This window comes from Furipterus horrens, unplaced genomic scaffold (assembly GCF_987537825.1).
Source record: "Furipterus horrens unplaced genomic scaffold, mFurHor1.1.pri manual_scaffold_7, whole genome shotgun sequence".
NCBI classification, from domain to species: Eukaryota; Metazoa; Chordata; class Mammalia; order Chiroptera; family Furipteridae; genus Furipterus; species Furipterus horrens.
In genome coordinates this window covers 93,125,973-93,146,838 of record NW_028327177.1, presented here as the reverse complement: position 1 = coordinate 93,146,838, position 20,866 = coordinate 93,125,973, and the positions used below count along the sequence as shown (strand labels likewise).

The window sequence follows — 20,866 nt, the reverse complement described above, 5'->3', positions numbered from 1 at the left end:
GTTGGCCTGTCTTATTGAAAATCTTCAATGGGTCCAATTCTTTCTTGCCCTTAACCAAAATGGACATGGAGGTTTGTCCCATCGTTTGAAGCTTCCGGCCCTTAACTAAGATGGCGTCGGGAATTAGTTAAAAATTAGCTTGCCCTCTTTTCTGCCCCTGACCATCATGGCTTCCACGGCGTCGGTCACGTGACATCCCCTGACTACGGCGCGGGAGAGGGGTTAGGAGGGCCCTTGAAGGGTGCGCGTTCCCGTGGTGGTGCACCCGGTAGGTTTCAGTCAGAGTCACTATGGCGGCCGGCGCTGGCAAGGTAAGCTGAGACGGCGGCAAGGGAAACTGGACCTGTCCTGGCGTCCGGACTTCAAATCCCCGCGGCCCGTCCGCGGAGAGGTCAGCCGAGTTTGCGGCCAACAGTGAGGGCTGGCAGAGGGCGAGTTGAGGGGGACGAGAGCTGAGGCGGGCGGGCGCCGGCGTTTGACGGCCGTTTGTTTTGGTGTTTCCCTACCAGGTCGGAAAGTTTCCTGCCTCTCCTGGCACAGCCTGAGCGTGTCCCACCCACCAAGTGTGGTGGAGGCTGGGGCGGACCCAACCCGGGGCCTCCAGGCCTCTCCTCGAACCTCTGGGCCAGCCTCCCTCCCCCACCTCCTCGTCCGCCTGGAGCTGCGGCTGCTGTCCCTGAGATGCGACCCCCGCGGGGGCGACCCTGAGAAGAAGTGACCGGTGTGCTGACCAGTAGTCAGGAGCCGAGGCATCCAGGGATCAATTTCCTGCGGGCGGAGACCCCCGAGTCTCCCCGGGGTCGCGCCTAGCTTGTTTAGCGCCGGCCTGTGCTGAGCCAGATCCCCGCCCTGGTTCGGGGCACGCCCGCCAGGTGCCCGGGAGTCCCTACTCAGCCGCTCCCCGCGCCCCCGCGGATCCCTGCTCCTCGTGCCAAGGACCCCAGCCACCGCCGCCTCGGTTTGTGCCAGCCGGAGATCCCGTGCCACCTCCCGGCGGCCTCCGCGCATCTGGGGCAATGCAGACTATCCCGTCGGTGGTCTAGACCCCCTCGGACCCTTCTGACTCTTACACTTCCGAGGTCCTAGAGGACGGGTGGTGGCTGACGGCTACACCTCCCTTCGCCCCCAAAGGACCTTCCTGGCCACATCGAACCGACCCCTTTCCTTCATGCTGCAGTGCTGCAACATTTCCGCCACCAAGGGGGAAAAGCGGCCGCGATCCCAAACAGAACACAAGAATTGGTGTGTGACTCATCCGCTTGGATACCTCCAGTCCCCAAACTGTCTTCCAGGAGTTTTCTTGGCTGAAGCTGCCCGATGTTTGAGCCTTTTCTTCCCAAGGAAGAAGATGGATTGAAAGCTGCCAGTTGGGGACTTTTTGTGATCAGAGCGCTGCTGGGTTTTAAAGAAGGTGATGGGGCTTGCGCTGGCTTGTCTTCCCCCCGCTCAAGTGAAGAGTTGTTAATGTTCACGGGTTATGCTTAGGCAATGCGCATTTTGTTTTAATATAAAATTTGGGGGGCGATAGGGGTATAGGCTTGTCAAGGGCACTCCGGATCCGGTGGAACTCCTCTTTGTCCCTTGATTGGAGAGACGCCCCCAGTCTGTCCTCGATGCCGTCAGCCTTGGCCATCTTCACTTGCCGCCCGAACTCGCACCCGTTTCAGGAGCGTCATGTCTACCTGGACGAGCCCATTAAAATCGGCCGCTCAGTGGCCCGCTGTCGACCCGCGCAGAATAATGCTACCTTTGATTGCAAAGTGCTGTCCAGGAACCATGCTCTGGTCTGGTTTGATCACAAGACGGGCAAGGTAATGTCACCACATTGTTTAACAATCATTACTTTTTGTTTCCCCTTGCCCTTTCCGCATAATGTAAGCGGGGTCCCAAGGTTTGCACCTAGAGGAGACTTCCAGCAAGGCCAAGGAATCAACTTTTTGTGTGTCTGGTTCCAATGGAAATTTAATTGAGGTGGTTGAATGGAAAACAGAGGAGGTATTGTAATTAAATGTCTTGGAAGGGCAATGGCATCTTGATAACGTGGTCATTCTCAGTGAAATCCCAAACCCTAATTCTTTTAGGAAAACTAGTGAAACTTGGCTTCTTGCTTTCAGTCTTTTTAGAAAGGTGAATTTGCAGTTCAGAGTTTGATTAAGCAAGCAGCAGTTCCCAAAGCAATGCGGGGAATCCGTGGCCATTATTACATTGGGTCTCAAGTGTCTTGTGAGGTGTAGTTAACACTAGCTTTTAGCTGAGTTCAGATCAGGGCCTGTCTAGTAAAGGCTATAGTTTGAGTAAAGTTAGATGCTGAAAGATTTGATACATATATACCTATGAAGGAGTAATTTGCAATTATTAGGCATGAGCAATCATTTACATTTTCAGAGTTTTGTTTGCAAGTTGAGTGAACATACACCTATTGCTTTTGGAAATCACTTTCTGATGTTGCCTGCAGCACTTATTAAAAATACTTTATGCATACTTACAGAGATGATATTTAAAAATCGTGTTAGAAAATTAATTTTATTTTCTGAAATTATTCTCAGTTCTATCAATTATTGCACTACCTAGATGCATTAGGAGGAATTTAGTGCTCTTTAAGTGTGACCATTTTACCACTTTTATGTTGGCACACTGATTTTCTCTACATGTGGGTGCTTATATTTTTAAGAATACAAGGGGAAAAATTGAAGACCCTTTCAATTTTTAAAACTTTATGTGTGTGAAGAATATACTAAAGAGCTCATCTTTGTGCTTAAACCTCAGGTTTTAGTTGAGCTATGGAATCAATTCCAACTTAGAGCAAGTTATGTAAGACTAGTAAAAATATCTCAGGTTTCACCTCCTGACTTTTGCTCCCTCTTTTTGAGTTAAATGATTAAATCTTTTTTTTAAAAGGAGAATTTAAGTCTTCAAGAGTAGTGTTTTGAAAAAAAGAAAAGAGAAAAGAAACCTAAACCTCAAAAGTAAGAAAGTAATACTCTGTTGCTACTAAATTAAAGAATTATTATATAAATAACTTTTTCAAAGAAAGGAGGAAAAGATTGCCCAGGTGCTTGCATAATACCTTTAGCCTATTCTGTGTGTAGGATGATAAATGATAAGTATGTTTTTCTATATAATACCATATGCTCATTTACCTGTGGAACAGGCACTCTTTTTTCCTCCCTGGAAATTAAAGTTTAGGTATCCGAAAGATTTCATAGATTACCCATAATAATTTAAATTGACTATTCATAGAACTCATCTTTCCATCAGTCAGATTCAAGCATCAGTTAACTGCTATAGTGCCTTAACTCAACCATATTTACATTTTTGTCTGTTTATGTACCTGGGCAATAGTTATAGTCCAGCTTAATCAGATTATAGGTTTGCTTCAAGTACCTACTCTGGAAATGCACATTTTTTTACTTTGATTCAGTACTCAAAGGATATTCAGATATTTTTCTTTTGCTTATTTGCAGAACAGTGATTACATGAACAGAGCTTTTCACGGTTATACTAAAACCCCCACAATGGGTTATTTTAAGATGACTAAGAACAGATTATTAGTGAGTGTTTATTGTTTAAATTGTGATGGCATGTTAAAAGTTTAAATGGAATTTGTTATTAGAAAAACATCTTTAAAGGGTACACAACTTATTTCTGCCGTTTTTCTCCTTTTTATTTCTTCTTTATTAGACATTCAGAATATGAAACCATTACTTTAGATGTAGATAAAATTATTGGCTATTGTAGCACCTAATCTAGTTAAAACAAATAACCTGTCAGATTTTGCCAAATTTTAAACGATTTAAAATTTAAAATCGAACAGATTGGTTTTTATTGAGCATCTGTTATGTGCCAGATATTGTAAGGTACACAGTTCCAAAGAAAACTCAGTTTGACCAAATATTGTTTATTGTTTTCGCTGTGAAATTTTCAGTTTTAGGATTTCTGCTATAATTGTCTCATAACAAAAGTTTCTGGGCCATTCCCAGCAAATTCTTTTGTATAACACAAGAATTGCCTCCTTCTATAAGCATCTCCTTAGGCAAGTCTTTTTCCCAAACATCTCTAAGCCTCCTTTTTTCTCTTCTGGGGATAATAATTGTATTTACTTTTGTTTTGAGGATTGAGATAATCATGTAAATCACTTAGCATCCCTTTCCTGGGCCTTATTAAGGGCTCAGTACTTAAGGAGGAGAGTGTTTGGGGTTAGGGGAAGAGGAACCATCTAGGCAGCTCTATGCAATTTGTTGTAGTGCTGTGGAGTCTTAGGAAGGTAATGAGAAATATTTTTTCATGTGATAGCATATGTAGAAGTAATTTTTTTTTCAATTATAACATATGAAGTTGAGAGCTTCATCCAAATTTGCACTTTACCTGGGAGGTGGAAAGTTAGGGTAATAAGCCCTTTGGTTGATATACTTTTGTGATTGTTGTATTCTGCATTGGCTATTATGGGAGGCCCATTAAAATCTAGAAGAAATAATAAACATTTGAAACTTTCTGATTATTCAAAGAATACATGCTCATTATAGAAAAATTACCAAACGTGGGCACATGGAAATGTAGGTAACACTTAAAAAAAAAAAGATTTTATTTATTTATTTTTAGAGAGAGGGGAAGGGAAGAAGAAAGAGAGGGAAACATGATGTGAGAAACACTGTATATTCTTACATATTTTAACTTCAGTCACCTTCAAAGTACTTTCCATTTGATACAATACACCTAACGGAAGTTTCTTCCACTGCTCAAAACAGTGTTTGAACTTGCTGATTTTGATTCCTTTTAGTGCTTCTGCTGTTTTTTGTTTCAGCTCTTCCACATCAACACAGCATTTCCCTTCGAGGACATTTTTCATCCTGGGAAACAAAAAAAAAGTTGCTTAGGGTGAGATAGGTTGAATAGGGAGGGTGGGGCATGGGGGTCATGCTATTTTTGGTCAAAAACTGCTGAACACTCAGTGAGGTGTGGGCAGGTGCATGCGTAAATCACCCATCATGAAATGGGCAAATTATTGAAAGAATCTTCAAAAAAAATTCACTGAAGCCAAACGCAGCCTCTCACAACATCAGCTGGTACACTGATACAGATGGGTTCTAGAACACTCACCTAGTGGGGGAAACCTCTACTACAAGGGGCCCACCCTCCAGAAGATAATTCTGGTTTTTTTTTGGATCCTCTTTTGTATGTGCCCTGACCAGGGATTGAACTCACAACCTTGGCATATTGGGATTATGCTCCAACCACCTGAGCTACCCGGCCAGAGCAAGGGTGACAGGTTTACCACAAAGTAGACTTTAATAAGCTTTCTCAAATTATCTACTCAGGGATGCAGTAGTTGGATATTGCCCTGCTTGGATGCTGGCCCTGTGTATCATCCTTTTTGGAGGTCAAGCTTTTCAAGTTATATAGTAGACAATAGAATGGTTATTAATCCTTCTATTGACTCAAGGTACCACTGAAAAGCAAATTGCCCATATGCTGGTTACAGAGAAAGGATAGTGAGTGTACTACCACTTTTTTATTTGGATGGCCCCATCTGATTTGAGGCTTTGTGGGTAGGTGATAGTGTAATGGTTGACACAGTATGCAGTCTATTTCCAGTCTCATTGTAGTAGTAGTTGTTTACTTCCAGTTTCATTTTTTAACTGAAATTCAACACGTATTTTTGAGCACATGTTCCAGCATGATCTATTTTTGAGGAGGGCATGGTGAGGGGAAAGGAAATGGCAAGAATTTGTAAGCGATTATTATTTCTTCTTTCTAGGAGCTTGTATTGTAGAAAGGGTGACTATACACCTGGAGAACAGTTGGTTGAGATAAGATAGTATTATATAATTTTAAATGGAAAGAGTGATAGTTGTTATAATTGGACTTTAAAATAAAGGGTGGATAGACACAAGTCAATAAAAAGTGCTTTTTGGGTTGTTTTTGTGTGAATTGAGGGTATGAGAGTAGAATAAAACAGACAAAAGCATATAATTTTGAGTTTGGCATATTCCAGACAAATACTGTGGAAACAAATTTTGTTGGATTGTAGAGTTCTTTTGGAGAGCAGCTATAGTGAACATTTTGTGTGATGGTTTTATGTTTGTGCCTTGTTTTTGTAATTAGTTTTCAGACACTGGAGGAGAGGGTCTCTACCTTATATGTGTGTTTCCTTTTATTTTGTATAAAGTAGATGTTGGGTAACTGAAGCTAAGTAGATAGTGTGTTGCCAGGTTGTGGAGTACTTAATTACCAAACTAAGGACATGGACCCATAGGCTATGGAAAGCCAAGGAGAGTTCTGTGCAGAGTACTGACATACCGAAACTCTTAAGAGTGATACAAACAATATGTAGAGAAGCCTGGAAGAAGGAAAAATGAGTAACAGCTTAACTAACACTTGTGTGCTATGTACCATGCCCTGTTCTAACTGCTTTCCATGTTAATTTAATCCTTAAATAGCTGTTCAGGATCGGTATTTATTTTTCCCATACTAACCATTGAGGAAAGTAAGGCTAGGAAATTTAGATTATGTTAACTTGCCCAAGTTCACATAGCTACGAAATGGTAGAGATGGGATTTGAACTGAGGTATTTTGACTCTTGATTCTAAGATCTAGAAACCAAGCTCTTAATCACTCTGCTTTTCTGAGGCTTTGTAACAGTTTAGATATGTCATTTTGTAAGGAGATAGACCAGATTCACAATAGGAATGAAAGTAATTAAATGCCAGAAAGTGAAAAAAGACAAGTATATTAACTTATCCAGCAAAGAGAGAGAGACTCTATATGGACTGGAGATTTTAGGGAAGGTTTCATGGATGAGATAGTTTCATGGAATGGACAGTTTCACAGATGAGATGCAGTTTGAGCTAGACCCTAGATCTTTTCAAATAGGTCAGAATAGATTGAGTCAATCAAGGGAAGGAGTCAGGTGTGGAATGAATTGCTCAAGCAAAGTCATAGAAGCAGAAATGCTATGGCATATTCCAAGGACATTGCAAGGAACTCACATCAAGGGAAGAATCTCTAGAATTCTACAACCAAGATCATTTCTTCCTCCCTATATCTAAATGTGATAGCAAAGATTCTGGCCTGAGCTTTTGGGAGAATGGCATATCATACATTCATTGATTTTACTTCTTTGTGTGTTGTTTTAACAAATACCTAATTTTTTGTTGTTATAGACAGAAGTAAAAAGGCCATTAAGAGCTGCTGCTTTTTGTGAGAAAGTCACATATTTGACATATGTTATATTTAAGGTACATTAGTTGAAAATGTTTAGAAGACCATGTTTTATATCAGAAGTACATATTCATTTCTTTCTGTTACTTTTCTTTTTTAAAAATGTTTTATTGATTATGCTATTACAGTTGTCCCAATTTCTTTTCCCTCTGCTCCCCTCCACCCAGTGACCCCCTCTCCAGTTGCCCCCCCACCTTAGTCCATGCCCATTGGTTGTGCATATAGTTCTTCTCAACATCTTCCTGTCTACTCTACTCCCTCCTACTATGCTTCTTAATTCCTGCATCTTCTCCCCCCAAAATGTTCCCCATACCTATAATTCTTTTTCCCCTCTCGTTGCCTACTTAGTCTGCCTTTGTTTCGATTCTCTAGCTTCTGTTGTTGGTTGTTGTGATACAGTTTTCATTTTAATGTTCATGGTTTTGATCGTCCTTCTTCTAAACAAGTCCCTTTAACATTTCACATAACAGTGGTTTGGATCTGATGATGTTCTTCAGTTTTACTTTGTCCTGGAAGCACTTTCTCTGCCCTTCTATTCTGAAAGACAGCTTCGCTGGATAGAGTAATAGTGGCTGTAGGTTTTTGCTTTTCATTACTTTGAATATTTCTTGCCAGTCCCTTCTTGCCTGCAGAGTGTCCTTTGAAAAACCAGCTGATAGCCTATTTGGGACCCCTTTGTACATGATTCTCTTCTTCTCTCCTGCTGCTTTTAAGATTCTCTCTTATCTTTAATTTTTGACATTTTGATGATAATGTGTCTTGGTGTGGTCCTCTCTCGGTCCAGCTTATCCGGAACTCTCTGTGCTTCCTGGACCTGTAAGTCTATTTCCTTCCCCAAGTTTGGGAAGTTCTGCTTCATTATTTTTCCACATAATTTTTCAATTTCTAGTTCTTCTTCACCTTCTCTCAACCCTATAATTAGGATGTTCGCTCTCTTATAGTTGTCCCAGAGGTTTCTGAGCTTCTCATTTTTCTCACTTTTTGTTTCCTCTTTCTGCACTAGTCGACTGTGTTCCTTCCCTATGTTCCGATTTGTTGATTTGATCCCTGGTTTTCCTTCCCTCACCACTTGTTTCGTATGTGTTTTCATTCATTTCAGCAGAACTAGCCTTTATTCCTTCCTCGTCTTGATTAAGTCCCGTTGTTATTTCTAAGCTGTCTTATAACTATAGTTCTGAACTGAGCCTCAGAAAGATTATCTATCTGTTCGTCTGTTAATTCATGTATTTGCTTTGTGGTCAGCTGAGTCACCAGGATCTCTATCATGATCTGTGCCGTCCTGACAGTTTTTTGTTTATCTTTGCTCCCTGGGTGGGGCTGTCACACCTCCTACGCTATTGGGGGCAGAGCCCTGTGCACTTGTCACTACCGGGTGACCCTTCTCACCACACTGTGGCACTTTGTGTGGGGGCGAGGGTCTAAGATGGGTTCCTGACATTCACTCTCCGCTGAGAGACCGGGAGCCTCCTCCTCTATCCCTATGCCCTCTGGGCCTCACACTCCGAGGCAATGGGGGTCTGCTTTCCTCGGCGTTGGAATCGTGAGCTGACGGGTTTGGTCTGCAGCCAGAGGTGCTCCCCAGGAGCTTCTCACCTCCCCTTAAATACGGGAGTCTGTGCTTACCGCCGTCCTGCCGCTGTTGCCACTGCTGCCGCCGCCAGCACCCCTTGATCTCTCTGCCCTGGCTTCGCCCCTCCTGCCCATCCAGATGAGCACCACTTGTTTATAACATCATACGTTGGACTTCCATGTAGCTTTATTTTCTGGAACTTCTGGTTATTTCTGGTTTTGCGGTAGTTATAGTCCTTCTTAGTTGTGGCGGGAGACGGAGCGTGTCAGTCTAGGCCTCCATCTTGGCCGGACGTTGTTATTTTTCATAATAGTGAAAAATTAATGAACTATTTTATCAGTTATTTCAAGTTGTAAAAAACATGGGTGGTATGTACACTAAAACATTTTTTCTTACTTAGTTATTTGGCTTTACTCCTTAGGTTAACTTTATTCTTAACCTTTTTAGGCTCCTAAATGGTTTTCCGAAATGGTGTTTATGTTAGAGCTTAGTTTCTAGTCTCTTTGATAAATAGGGAGGAGGCAGTCTGTCATTTAGTTTTAAGTGAAAAGATTGTGAGATTGTTTTTTTTTTAATTCTCACCCAAGGATATATATTCATTGATTCTAGAGGAGAGTGAGAAACATCCATGTGAGAGAGAAACATTAGCTGGTTGCTTCCTATATACACCCTGACTGGGGACAGAATCTGCAACCAAGGTATGTGCCCTGACCGGGAACCCGAACCCATGACCTTTTGGTCTATGGGACGATGCTCCAACCAACTGAGCCACAATGGCCAGGGTGAAATTGTTTCTTAATTTATGTCAGTTACTTGAATCAAGAAAAATAGTGGCATTTATTAGCTGTGGAAATGTTCTAAGGACTCTTTCCTGCCCATGCTTGTGTTACTGCCCCTACAGGTAATTAACAGTTTGCACCCCTACCTGAAAATCTTGCTTGTGGGGGCTTCCGGTCAAGATGGTGGCGTACGTAAATGTAGTACTCACATCTTCCCGCAACCACAACAAAATTATAACTAAACTACAGAACAGTCATCACTGATAACCACTTGAAATCTAACTGAACAGAAGTACAGTATTCCCTCACTTATCACAGGTATTATGTTCTAGAGCCCCCCGCCCCCATGATAGGTGAAAATCCACGAAGTAGGAACCTTACATTTATTTTAGTATTTATATATATTTTAAGGCTTTATAAACACTCCCCACACACTTATAAACCATTCCCAGTCCCTTATTAACTTTTCCACTCCCTTATTAACCTTTTCCACACTTTTATAAACACTACTTATGTTCTTAAACATATTCTACACTCTTAAACCTACATAACTTTAACAACATATGTATACAGTACCGCAAAATCCCACGATCTAGCGAAAAATCCGCGATAAATAATTAAATATAATGTTTTTTAAAATCTCGTGATACAGTGAGGCTGCAATAAGTGAACTGCGATATAGAGAGGGACTACTGTACTATCACTAAAGATATATAGAGGAAGCCACATTGAAGGAGGGTCAGAGATGCAGAGCATCCTGGTCCTACACCCTTATTTGGCAGATAAAAATCAGGAGAGATATTTTGGCTGTGGAGGTCCCCCACACGAGGCCCCCAAGCCCAGGATTCCAGTGGCAGGAAAGAAGTCCCCACAACTTCTGGCTGTAAAAACCAACAGAGATTGTGACTGAGTGAGACAGAGGGCTTCCTGAGTCCCAGATGTTCCTGTTAAAGGACCCGTGCATGGACTTACTTGTACTCATTCCCTCTGAGCGCCAATGCTGGGGCAGCAGTTCAAAGGGCAACAGGGATGTATGGGGAAGAACGGAATTGTCTGACATCAGGGCAAGGGCTGGAGGGGCAGCTGTCTCCCAGACAGAAGTGCTGGCAGAGGCTGTTGTTCCTCCACAGAGTCAGTTGGTGTCATATCTGAATCTCCATCAACCTGGCTCTCATTGTAAGCCCCACCCTGGTGATTCCCTGAGACCTGGCCTTACCAAACTTGGGGGCCCACCAAAGCTATTTGCAGTGACTTTTCATTACAAATGACCTGTCTTGGCTTATGTTTCAGACTTCCCTAAAATCTCTCAGACAAATAATATCTGACCTTGTTTTGTGTTTTACCTCTTACTGAGTGGCCCCAAGTCTGGCACTAGTGGTAGCCAGCTTTGATTCATAGCTTGACCTCTCCTGGGGAGTTCAAAGCACAGTACAAGTAGAGCCATCTGCAGATTGCTTTGTAGTTCATTCTGGGAGGGCCCAAACAGAGCACAGGTGGAGGCTGACTTTGGTCTGTTCCTCCCAGGAGGTCCCAGAGCAATCACCACCCGTCCACTTCCACAAGTGACATACTCAAGGGGTGGACTCAGCAGCCACCAGAGCCCCACTGAAATGAGTTCTGATCTGTGGGTAGGGACCCTGCATAGCTGATTCTTCATAGGGTTCCCATCCAGTTCTTGCTGCTGATTGTCCTGGGTGTAAATCCCTCTTATTGACATGCCAACAGCAATCATGGCTCAACTACAACAAGAGATGTACATAGTTCACACCGGGGGTGAGGGATGTGCATCTGGATTGTCCAGCTCAGATGAACAGTGAAGCTGTGCCACTGGACCCTACAGGACACCTACTATATTAGGCCACTTTACCAAGCCCAGGAGACAAAGCAGCTCCACCTAATACATAGAAACAAACACAGAGAGTCAGACAAAATGAAGAGACAAGGAAACATGTCCCAAATGAAAGAACAGAACAAAACTCCAGAAAAAGAACTAAACAGAATGGAGACAAGCAACCTACTAGATGCAGAGTTCAAAACATTGGTTATAAGGGTGCTCAATAAACTTAGAACCTCAACAGTATAAAAAAGGGCATAGAAACCATAAAAAGATCCATATAGATGTGAAGGATATACTAACTGAAATGAAGAGTAATTTACAGGGAATCAACAGTAGAGCTGATAAAGCTATGAATCAGAACAGTGATTTGGAATATAAGAAAGCAAAAACACCCAGTCAGAACAGCAAAAAGAAAAAAATTTGAAAAAAGTGAGGATAGTGTAAGGAGCCACTGGGTCAACTTCAAGCGTACCAACATTTGTATCATGGTGGCGCCGGAAGAAGAGACAGTAAGGAATTGAAAGCCTATTTGAAAAATATTTGCATCATGGGAGCCAGAAGAAGAAGAGAGTGCAAGAAATTGAAAGCCTATTTGAAAAAAATAATGACCTGGCAAAAGAAATAGACACACAAGTCCAGGAAGCACAGAGAGTTCAAAACAGGTGAACCCACATCCTAATTAAAATTCAAAAGGTTAAAGACAAAGAATCATAAAAGCAGCAAGAGAAAAGCATTTAGTTACCTACAAGGGAACTCTCATAAGAGTATCAGCTGATTTCTCAAGATAAACTTTGCTGGCCAGAAGGGATTGGCAAAAAAATATTCCAAGTGATGGAAAGGAAGGACCTACAATCATGATTACTCTGCCCAGTAAAGCTATCATTAAGAATCAAAGGACATAAAGCCTCCCAGACAAGGAAAACCTGAAGGAGTTCATCACACCAAACCAGTATTACCTGAAATGTTATAGGGTCTTCTTTTTATTTTTAAGTATATTTTATTGATTATGTTGTTACAATAGTCCCAATTTTCTTTCCCTTTGCTCCCCTCTTCCCAGTAACCCCCTTCCCTCCAGCAATCCCACCCCTCTTAGTTCATGTCCATGGGTCGTACATATAAGTTCTTTGGCTTCACCCTTTCCTATATTATTCTTAACTTTCCCCTATTTTGTACCAACCAATTATGCTTCTTAATCCCTGCACCGTTTTCCCATTTCTCCCCCTCCCCCCTTCCAGCTGATAACCCTCCAAATGGTCCCCATTCCTATGATTCTGTTCCTATTCTGGTTTGCTTAGTTGGATATTGTTTTTATTTTTTAGATTTAGTTGTTGATATTTGTGAGTTTGTTGTCATTTTAATGTTCATCATTTTGATCTTCTTTTTCTTAAGAAAGTCCCTTTGACATTTCATATAATAATGGCTAGGTGATGAGGAACTCCTTTAGCTTTATCTTGTCTGGGAAGCACTTTATCTGCCCTTTCATTCTAAATGATAGCTTTACTGAATAGAGTAATCTTGGTTGTAGGTCCTTGCTTTTCATCACTTTGAATACTTCTTGCCAGTCCCTCCTTGCCTGCAAAGTTTCTTTTGAAAAATTAGCTGGTAGTCTTATAGGCACCCCTTTATAGGTTACTCCCGGCTTTTCTCTTGCTGCTTTTAGGATTCTCTCTTTATTTTTAACCTTTGGAATTTTAATTATGATGTGTCTTGGTGTGTTCCTTTTTGGGTCTAGCTTGTTTGGGACTCTGTGCTTCCTGGACTTGTGTGTCTATTTCCTTTGCCAAACTTGGGGAGTTTTCCTTCATTATTTTTTCACAAGCTTTCAATTTCTTGCTCTTCCTCTTCTCCTTTTGGCACCCCTATGATTCAGATGTTGGCACGTTTAAAGTTGTCTCCTCATTTCTTTCAATTCTTGATTCCTCATTCTGTACCGGTTGACTGTTTTTTTCTTCCTTATGTTCCAAATCATTGATTTGAACACTGGTTTCCTTCCCTTCACCATTGATTTTCTGTGGATTTTCCTTCATTTCATTTAGCATAGCCTTAACTTTTTTCCTTATGTGTTTGTCATACTAAAGCATATCTGTCAAGCCTGTTAGCATCTTTATCAGCAGAGTTTTGAACTCTACATCTGCTAGATTGGCTGTCTCCTCGTTGCTTTGTTCTCCCACTGGAACCTTGATCCATTCCTCCTTGTGGGCCATACTTCTCTGTCTCCTCATCTTGGCAGGTTCCTGTGTTTGTTTGCCTCTATGTCTTAGATAGAGCTGTTGCACCTGTTATGTTGTAAGGGGCGGAGCCTTAGGTATTCGTCAGTACAGGGCGACCCGTTTCACCACGTTGTGGCGCTGTGTGGGGGGGAAGGGTCTGAGAGGGAACAATACTGCTTGCTCAGCACTCGCCCTTTTCCAGGCACTTTTCCCTCTTTTGTATAGGACTGGTGCCCCTCTAGCTGTTGCTCTGGCCATCATTCCAAGAGAGGGTGGGTCTGCAGATGTTCTAGGACTGTGGGGGCCCTTTAAATAAGCACACTCTGCTGAGAGACTGGCAGTCTTCCTCCGGCCCAACTTCCACTGGTTTGCACAGTCAGAAGCGATGAGGCTTTATTTTCCCTGGCGCTGGGACTGTGAGCTGCGTGGGGTAGTCTGGTGCTGGAAGCATTCCCCAGGTGTCCCTCCCAACAATTTTTTTTTTAATTAATTTATTTATTTTGAGAGAGAGGGGACAGGAGAAAGAGAGGGAGAGAAACATCTCTGTGTGGTTGCCTCTCACTCGTGCCCCCAACTGGGGACCTGCCGTGCAACCTAGTAATGTGCCCTGACTGGGAATCAAACCAGCGACACTTGGCTCGCAGGCCGACGCTCAATCCACTGAGCCACAGCAGTCAGGGCTCCTCCCAACTTTTTAAAACGTGTAACTGCACTTTCTGCTGGCTTGCTGCTGCCGCTACTGCTGCTGCTACCACCAGACCACGTCCTCTTGCCCCGGCTCCACCCCTTCTACCTGTCTGGATGAGTATTTCTTCTTTATATCTTTGTATGTTGGCCTTCCATGCAGTCCAACTGATTTTCTGGAACTTCTGGTTTTCTCTAGTTTTGAGGTAGTTGTATTCCTTCTTAGTTGTGGAGAAAGATTCAGTGTGTCTGTCTAGGCCTCCATCTTGGCCAGAAGCCTTAGGGTCTTCTTTAAGAAAAATATTAATAATAAAATGGCAATAAATACATACCTATCAACAACTGAATCTAAAAAATGAAATAAATGAAGAAGTAGAACAGAAACAGTCATAGATACAGAGAACATTTCATAGTTGCAGATGAGAGGGGTTGGGAGATGGGTGAAATAGGTGAGGGGATTCAGAAGTACAGATTGATAGTTATAGAATAGTCATGGGGATGTAAAGTACAGTATAGGGAGTACAGTCAATGATATTCCAATAATTATGTATGGTGTCAGATGGGTACAGGATTTATTGAGATGTACATTTAGGAAGTTATATAAGGTCTAATCACTGGGGTGTGCCCCTGAAACTAATACAGTAGTGTATGTCAATTTTAATTGAAAAATAAAAATGATTTTAAAAATCTTGGGTTTTGCCCCATTAATTTTTAGCATAATATTATGAACTCCATCAAAATCTGACTTTCATTTTCTCTTTTAAAGCTCCATCTTCCTACTCTTTTTATCTTTTGCACCAAACTGTGCGGTAGCTATATAAAAGTGTTGACTGCTCCTAGAACAAGTGCCTTTTCTACTGTTTTGTCTTGTCTTCCAGAATGACCTTTTCCCTTTGTACCTTTGAGGCCCTGACTCCCACTAACTGAAGAATTAATTGGTTCTTCCTCTGTATCCCGTAGAACTTAGTATATTATTTTATTATGGGATACAAAAAACAAAATAACTATGGTGCAAATATGTAATGTTGTCCTGCCAGATGTGAGCTCTTGAGAACAAGAGAATAGGCACTACGTAAATGTTTGAATGAGTGAAATGTGAACAATGGAGCAGTTTGTATTTCTGTGAATACTGATGAGGCCCAAAGGGCAGAAGGTTGTTCGAGTTAGTTCTTAATTTGTGACCATGGACTCAATTACCAATAAGTAGTTTTTGTATAAATCATTACTTATTGAGAACTTGTAATGTGCAAGACACTTTACTAAGTGTTTTGGGATCAGATAATCTGTGGTTAGTGAGATTAATTTTGAGCAGTTACATATGTCTTTTTCATGCAAACTAATACTTTTATTTTAAAGATTTTATAATATTCAGAGTGCTTTCTCATTTCATTTGATTTGTATAACTCTGAGGTAGGTAGAGTGGCTACAGACTGGCTCCCTTTTACCCAAAAAGTGATGTGGAGAGGTCATTGTACAAGGTCACCTATTAGGAACTATGAGAGTTGGAACCAAAATATAAATTTTTCCTGAAATAAAAGCCAACTGGTAGACATTTATTCTGAACTACCTCATTATGTACTGAACAATTTGTAATGAAACTCTGTCTTGCCCTGGCCAGGTTGCTCAGTTGTTTGGAGTGTCATCCCATGCACCAAAAGGTTGCAGGTTCCATTCCTGGTCAGAGCACATACCTAGGTTGTGGATTTGATTTGGGATGCTTATTGGAGGCAACTGATTGACTGATTGATGTCTCTCTCTTTCCTACCCTCCCTCTTTCCCGCTCCCCATCCCTTCTCTCTCTAAAATCAATAAACATATCCTTCGGTGAAGATTAAAAAAATCCGTCTTTTGCTTTGAAAGATAATCTAAGCTATTATTTTTGGGGTGCATAACTAAAATGCTTGTCATATGACAGATTTTCCAAGACTGAGAGAATGTGAGTTAATTATTTCTCTGAGTTAACTATCGTTTTAAACATATCTCTACTACTCCTGGCAATAAAAATATTTTTTCTTAGGCTTGTATTCAGGCAACTGATTTGGATTTGGGTGTTCATGCATATACATGAAAGAGACTTGGAAAAACTTGTTTGCCATGTAAATTTAAGGAGAATAGCTGATAGATGTAAATCTAAAAAGTAAAGTTTATAGGTATTTGAACACATGGAAGCTTTTGGTGATTAGTACTGTATCCTTTGTCAGATACACAATTTTGGTTAGATTTTAATTTAAAGACATAAGAAACTTTGTTTTATATATATATATATATATATATATATATATATATATATATATATGTAAGATTTTACCTAGTCACTTTTAAGAGAGGGGCAGGGAGGAAGAGAAACATCAGTATGCAGGAATAACACCAATCTGTTGCCCCTTGCACACGCCCAACTGGAGACCTGGCCGGCAACCCAGACATGCCCCAACTGGGAACCCCAGGTTTGCGGGATGACCCCAACCCACTGAGCCACACCAGTCAGGTCAGGGTGGAAACTTTGTTTTTTTTTTAATTTATTTTTTATCGATAATTTCAGGCTTATAGTTTTATCTACATTTGTAACTACTGACGTGTTCTAGTTGAGCCAAGCAGAAATGAATATCCAATATAGATTTCAAGCTGTTATTTCTTATTTTTTTACTTTACAAATAACTAGTATACATTCCCATAAAAATTCAAGCAATAGGGAAATATAATGAATCTGTATTTGTGTTCCTTAACATAGGTACCTTCCATCATCTTCCCCTCCTCCAGAATTAATGGTTGTTACTAGTTTATGTGACTTTCAGAACTTTTTCTGTGCATTTACCTACTTGGATATGGAAGTAAAGAAACATTTTTATTGTTACTTTTTAAAAAATAAGTGATTATATCATAATTTTAAATGTGCTTTTTAGCTTAAAATGTCCAGTGAATTGTGGTAAGCTATTCTGAAATGTGTTAATATGCTCTGAGTTCTGACCAGCATCCAGACTGTTGTGACATTAATAGCTATCATTTATGAGCACTTGGTGGTGTGCTAAGAGTTATGTGCTTTATCTCAATTAAGTTTCCCAGCAAACTTCTAAAGTAGGTAGTATTATTATCTTCAGTTTACAGATGGCATAGATAGTGGTGCAATCAGGATTCAAACCATCTGATTGCAGAATGCACCCTCCTGACCTCTCTATTGCTTGCTACTTCAGTTCTCTTCCTCATTTACCTCATCACCAATCTGTTAGTTAACAATAGAGCAAAAAAATTCATTGAAATAAAAACCTTATTGTCTGTTAACACTGAGGTTTTTTGGTAGTATAGTATTCCCTCACTTATCATCGGTATTAACGTTCTAGACCCCCCCCCCCCGGGATAGGTGAAACTCCACAAAGTAGGAACCTTACATTTATTTTAGTATTTATATATATTTTAAGGCTTTATAAACCCTTCCCACACACTTATAAACCGTTCCCAGTCCCTTATTAACCTTTCCCACTCCCTTATTAACCTTTTCCACACTTTTATAAACACTACTTATGTTCTTAAACATATTCTACACTCTTAAACCTACGTAACTTTAACAACATATGTATACAGTACCGCAAAATCCCACAATCTAGCGAAAAATCCGCGATAAATAATTAAATATAATATTTTTTAAAATTCCGCAATACAGCGAGGCCGTGGTAAGTGAATCGCGATATAGAGAGGGACTACTGTAAATCATTTTAGATTCTTAGCTGAAGATCAGTTCCTAGAACAGTACTTAACTCATGACTTAACATTTTACAAGTTGAATAAAAACAACTTTTTACTTGTAAATACAGGGTGGGACAAAAGTAGGTATATAGTTTGTATGGAAAATAATATAATAATTAATAAATAATAATACAAGAATAAACTGTTTCACCTACTCACAACTGTAATCCTGCTTTTGCCCCACCCTGTATATTGAAGTATCACTGTTCAGATACTAGAATATGCAAAAAAGATGTTCTTTTTTCTTTCACTGGGTAATTTTTAAGTTTAGTATGTATGAAGTTTGTATTTTAAATGGAATATATATATCCCCATTATTAAATCTAATTTAGAAAAAGTGACTATATTTGTTTGCTTGTTTTTAACTACTTAGTTATGGAAATACTAACTATATTATTACATGGTTTTTTCCATTTCAGAAATGCAGGGATAGGAAATAAGATCATGTTGTATGTTACAAGCATTGGTATGGTAGTTATGCTTGTAGAATAAACAAAATTTGTAGTTTTGAATTTTTCAGAAACTTTGCATAGTAAAAGGGAATGTTATAGAATTACCATATAACCCAACAGTTCTACTCCTAGATATAATAAACCTAGGAGAAAGAGAAATCAAAACAATATCCATGCAAAATCTTGTATGAGCGTTCATAGCAGCTTTATTCATAATAGTAAAACAAAAAGAAAAAGGTATGACTCAGATGTCCATCATCTGATGGAAGGATAAATAAAATATGGTATACTACTACATAATGGAATATTATTTGGCAATAAAAAGGAATGAAGTGCTGATTCATGCTACAACATGGATGAATTTTGAAAATACTATGCTTAATAAAAGAAGCCAGACATATAAGGCCACATATGGTATAATTTTGTTTATATAAAATGTGCATGATAGGCAAATCAATAGAGTCAGAAAGTAGCTTAGTGGATTGCCAGGGACTGGGAGTTATAGGGAGTGATGATTAATTTAATATGTCAACTTAGCTAGGTTGTGGTATTCAGTTGTCCAAATACCAGTCAAGATGTTGCTGTGAAAGTATTTTTTTAATGTGATTTAACATTTAAATCAGTAGACTTTGAGTAAAGCAGATTACCCTCCAGCATATGGTAGGCCTCATCCAACTCGTTGAAGGCCTCAAGTGGAAAGTCTAAAGTTCACCTGAAGAAGGAATTCTGCCTTCAGAGAGAGCTATCATATCTCAAGACTACAACAGTAACTCCTCTCTCTCTAGCCTGCTGGCCTGCCTTCCACATTTCAGCTATGACAGCCCCTACAGTCACATCAGCCAATTCCTTACAATCAATCAACCTCTCTCTCCCCCGCCCCTCTCCCTCTCTCTAATCTTCCATTTCTCTGGAGAATCCTGACTGATACAAGGAGTGACTGCTAAACAGGTATGGGTTTCTTTTGGGGATGATGAAAAAGTTATAAAATTGATTGTGGTGATATTTGCACAACTCTGAATTATTCATTTAAAATTGGGGAATTGTATGGTATGTGAGCTATATCTCAAAGAAAGCCCTCATACAAAAAGAAATGTTAGATGGAGTAATAGCTTAGTGAAAGCAGATTAGGGTGTAGGAGGTGGAAGAGTGTAGAGCAACTAGCGACTGTTCAAATGTGGGTAGGATTAACAGCTTTTGAAGAACCTTTAGCTTAATATTGTCACTACTTTCCTATTGTGAATTGTCTTACTCTTGGTTAGACTTTCGTTCTAACCAATTTAGTAGATGAAGATTGTGTTTTCAATTTTGAAATGTTTGTTAATAGGTACAATTTGGGTATTATTGAGAAATTGTAGTGCCAGAGTCTTAATGTGGGAGTTGAAAATGGTTGGAAAAACACAGCTTAAAAGTCAGTCTGAACCTGGGAAGCTTAAGATATTAATTTCACTCACTGGCGAATCTTTTGTGTATGCAGGCACATAAAGTGTGATAAAATATTGTTAGAATGAATGATGTTGTACTGACCAGAAGAAAGTGTTCATTTAAATTATAGTTGAACTTAAACTGGGACCATTATGCATCCTAGTCTTAAACAAGTATCTGAGTGCCATGCTTGCAGTGCAACATAGTGTCCAGTAGGTACCTAGTACTGAAAAATATAATTACAGTACAAATAAGTCTAACAATATAACTATCTGTGAATCATAGTTTCCACGGAGCTAAGGGAGTGATGTATTCCTCCCCCTAGGATTGGGGGCAGAAAATGTGGAAGGAATGAAGAGAGCTTCACATACAAAGTTGTTTTTAAGAAGCTGTTTGAAGAGTGAGTAGGGCTTTGCTAACTAGATAAAAAAAGAGCAGGGCTTTCCAGCCCAAGGGAACAGTATGTGCTTAAGGCACAAAAGCCTGAAAGAGAATGATGTATTCTGGGAAATGCAAACCCAGCTGTTAACAAAATTGGGAAGGGGAAAATAGAGCTGCTTTCAAACCTTCAGAGGTAGTGGAACACTGCTGACCGAGGGCCTAGGGGAGGCAGTGTGGCTAAAAGCTTCAAGGTTCTGGAGTTGGCCTACCTGAGTTGAAATCCTGACTTCACTTCTTGCCAGATGTATGACCTTGGGGAGTCTCTGTGCCTCAGTTTCCTAATATGTAAAGGGAGGCTAATAATGGGATTCACCTCATGGGATTGTTGTAGAGATTTAATAATAATTCACATATAGCAGTTAGAATGCCTGGCACAGAATAGGTGCTCAGTAACTTATGACTATTATAATATTTCTTTATTTTTTAGTTGGTGTGCTTACATGGTAAAACCTGTGTACTTACTTTCCAAAAGTGGGCTTTTTCATTGCTAAAAAAGTTCTTTGAATATCTCTCTT

General features: G+C 40.3%; 1 protein-coding gene across 33 annotated transcripts in view; it reads left to right on the top strand.

The window, feature by feature from the left end:
- The first annotated feature begins 228 nt into the window (after positions 1–228).
- Positions 229–20,866, top strand: part of SLMAP (sarcolemma associated protein) — a 163,771-nt gene continuing 143,133 nt past the window's right edge. For 27 of the 33 annotated variants that reach the window (XM_090283975.1, XM_090283959.1, XM_090283963.1 and 24 more), the window contains exons 1-2: positions 229–311; positions 510–1,811. In XM_090283975.1, the coding sequence (XP_090140101.1) occupies positions 1,614–1,811 (198 nt within the window). In that variant the 5' untranslated portion in view covers positions 229–311; positions 510–1,613. Of the gene's footprint in view, positions 312–332; positions 392–509; positions 1,812–20,866 lie in introns of those variants that run through there. The other 6 variants (XM_090283978.1, XM_090283969.1, XM_090283979.1 and 3 more) reach the window with 2 other exon arrangements.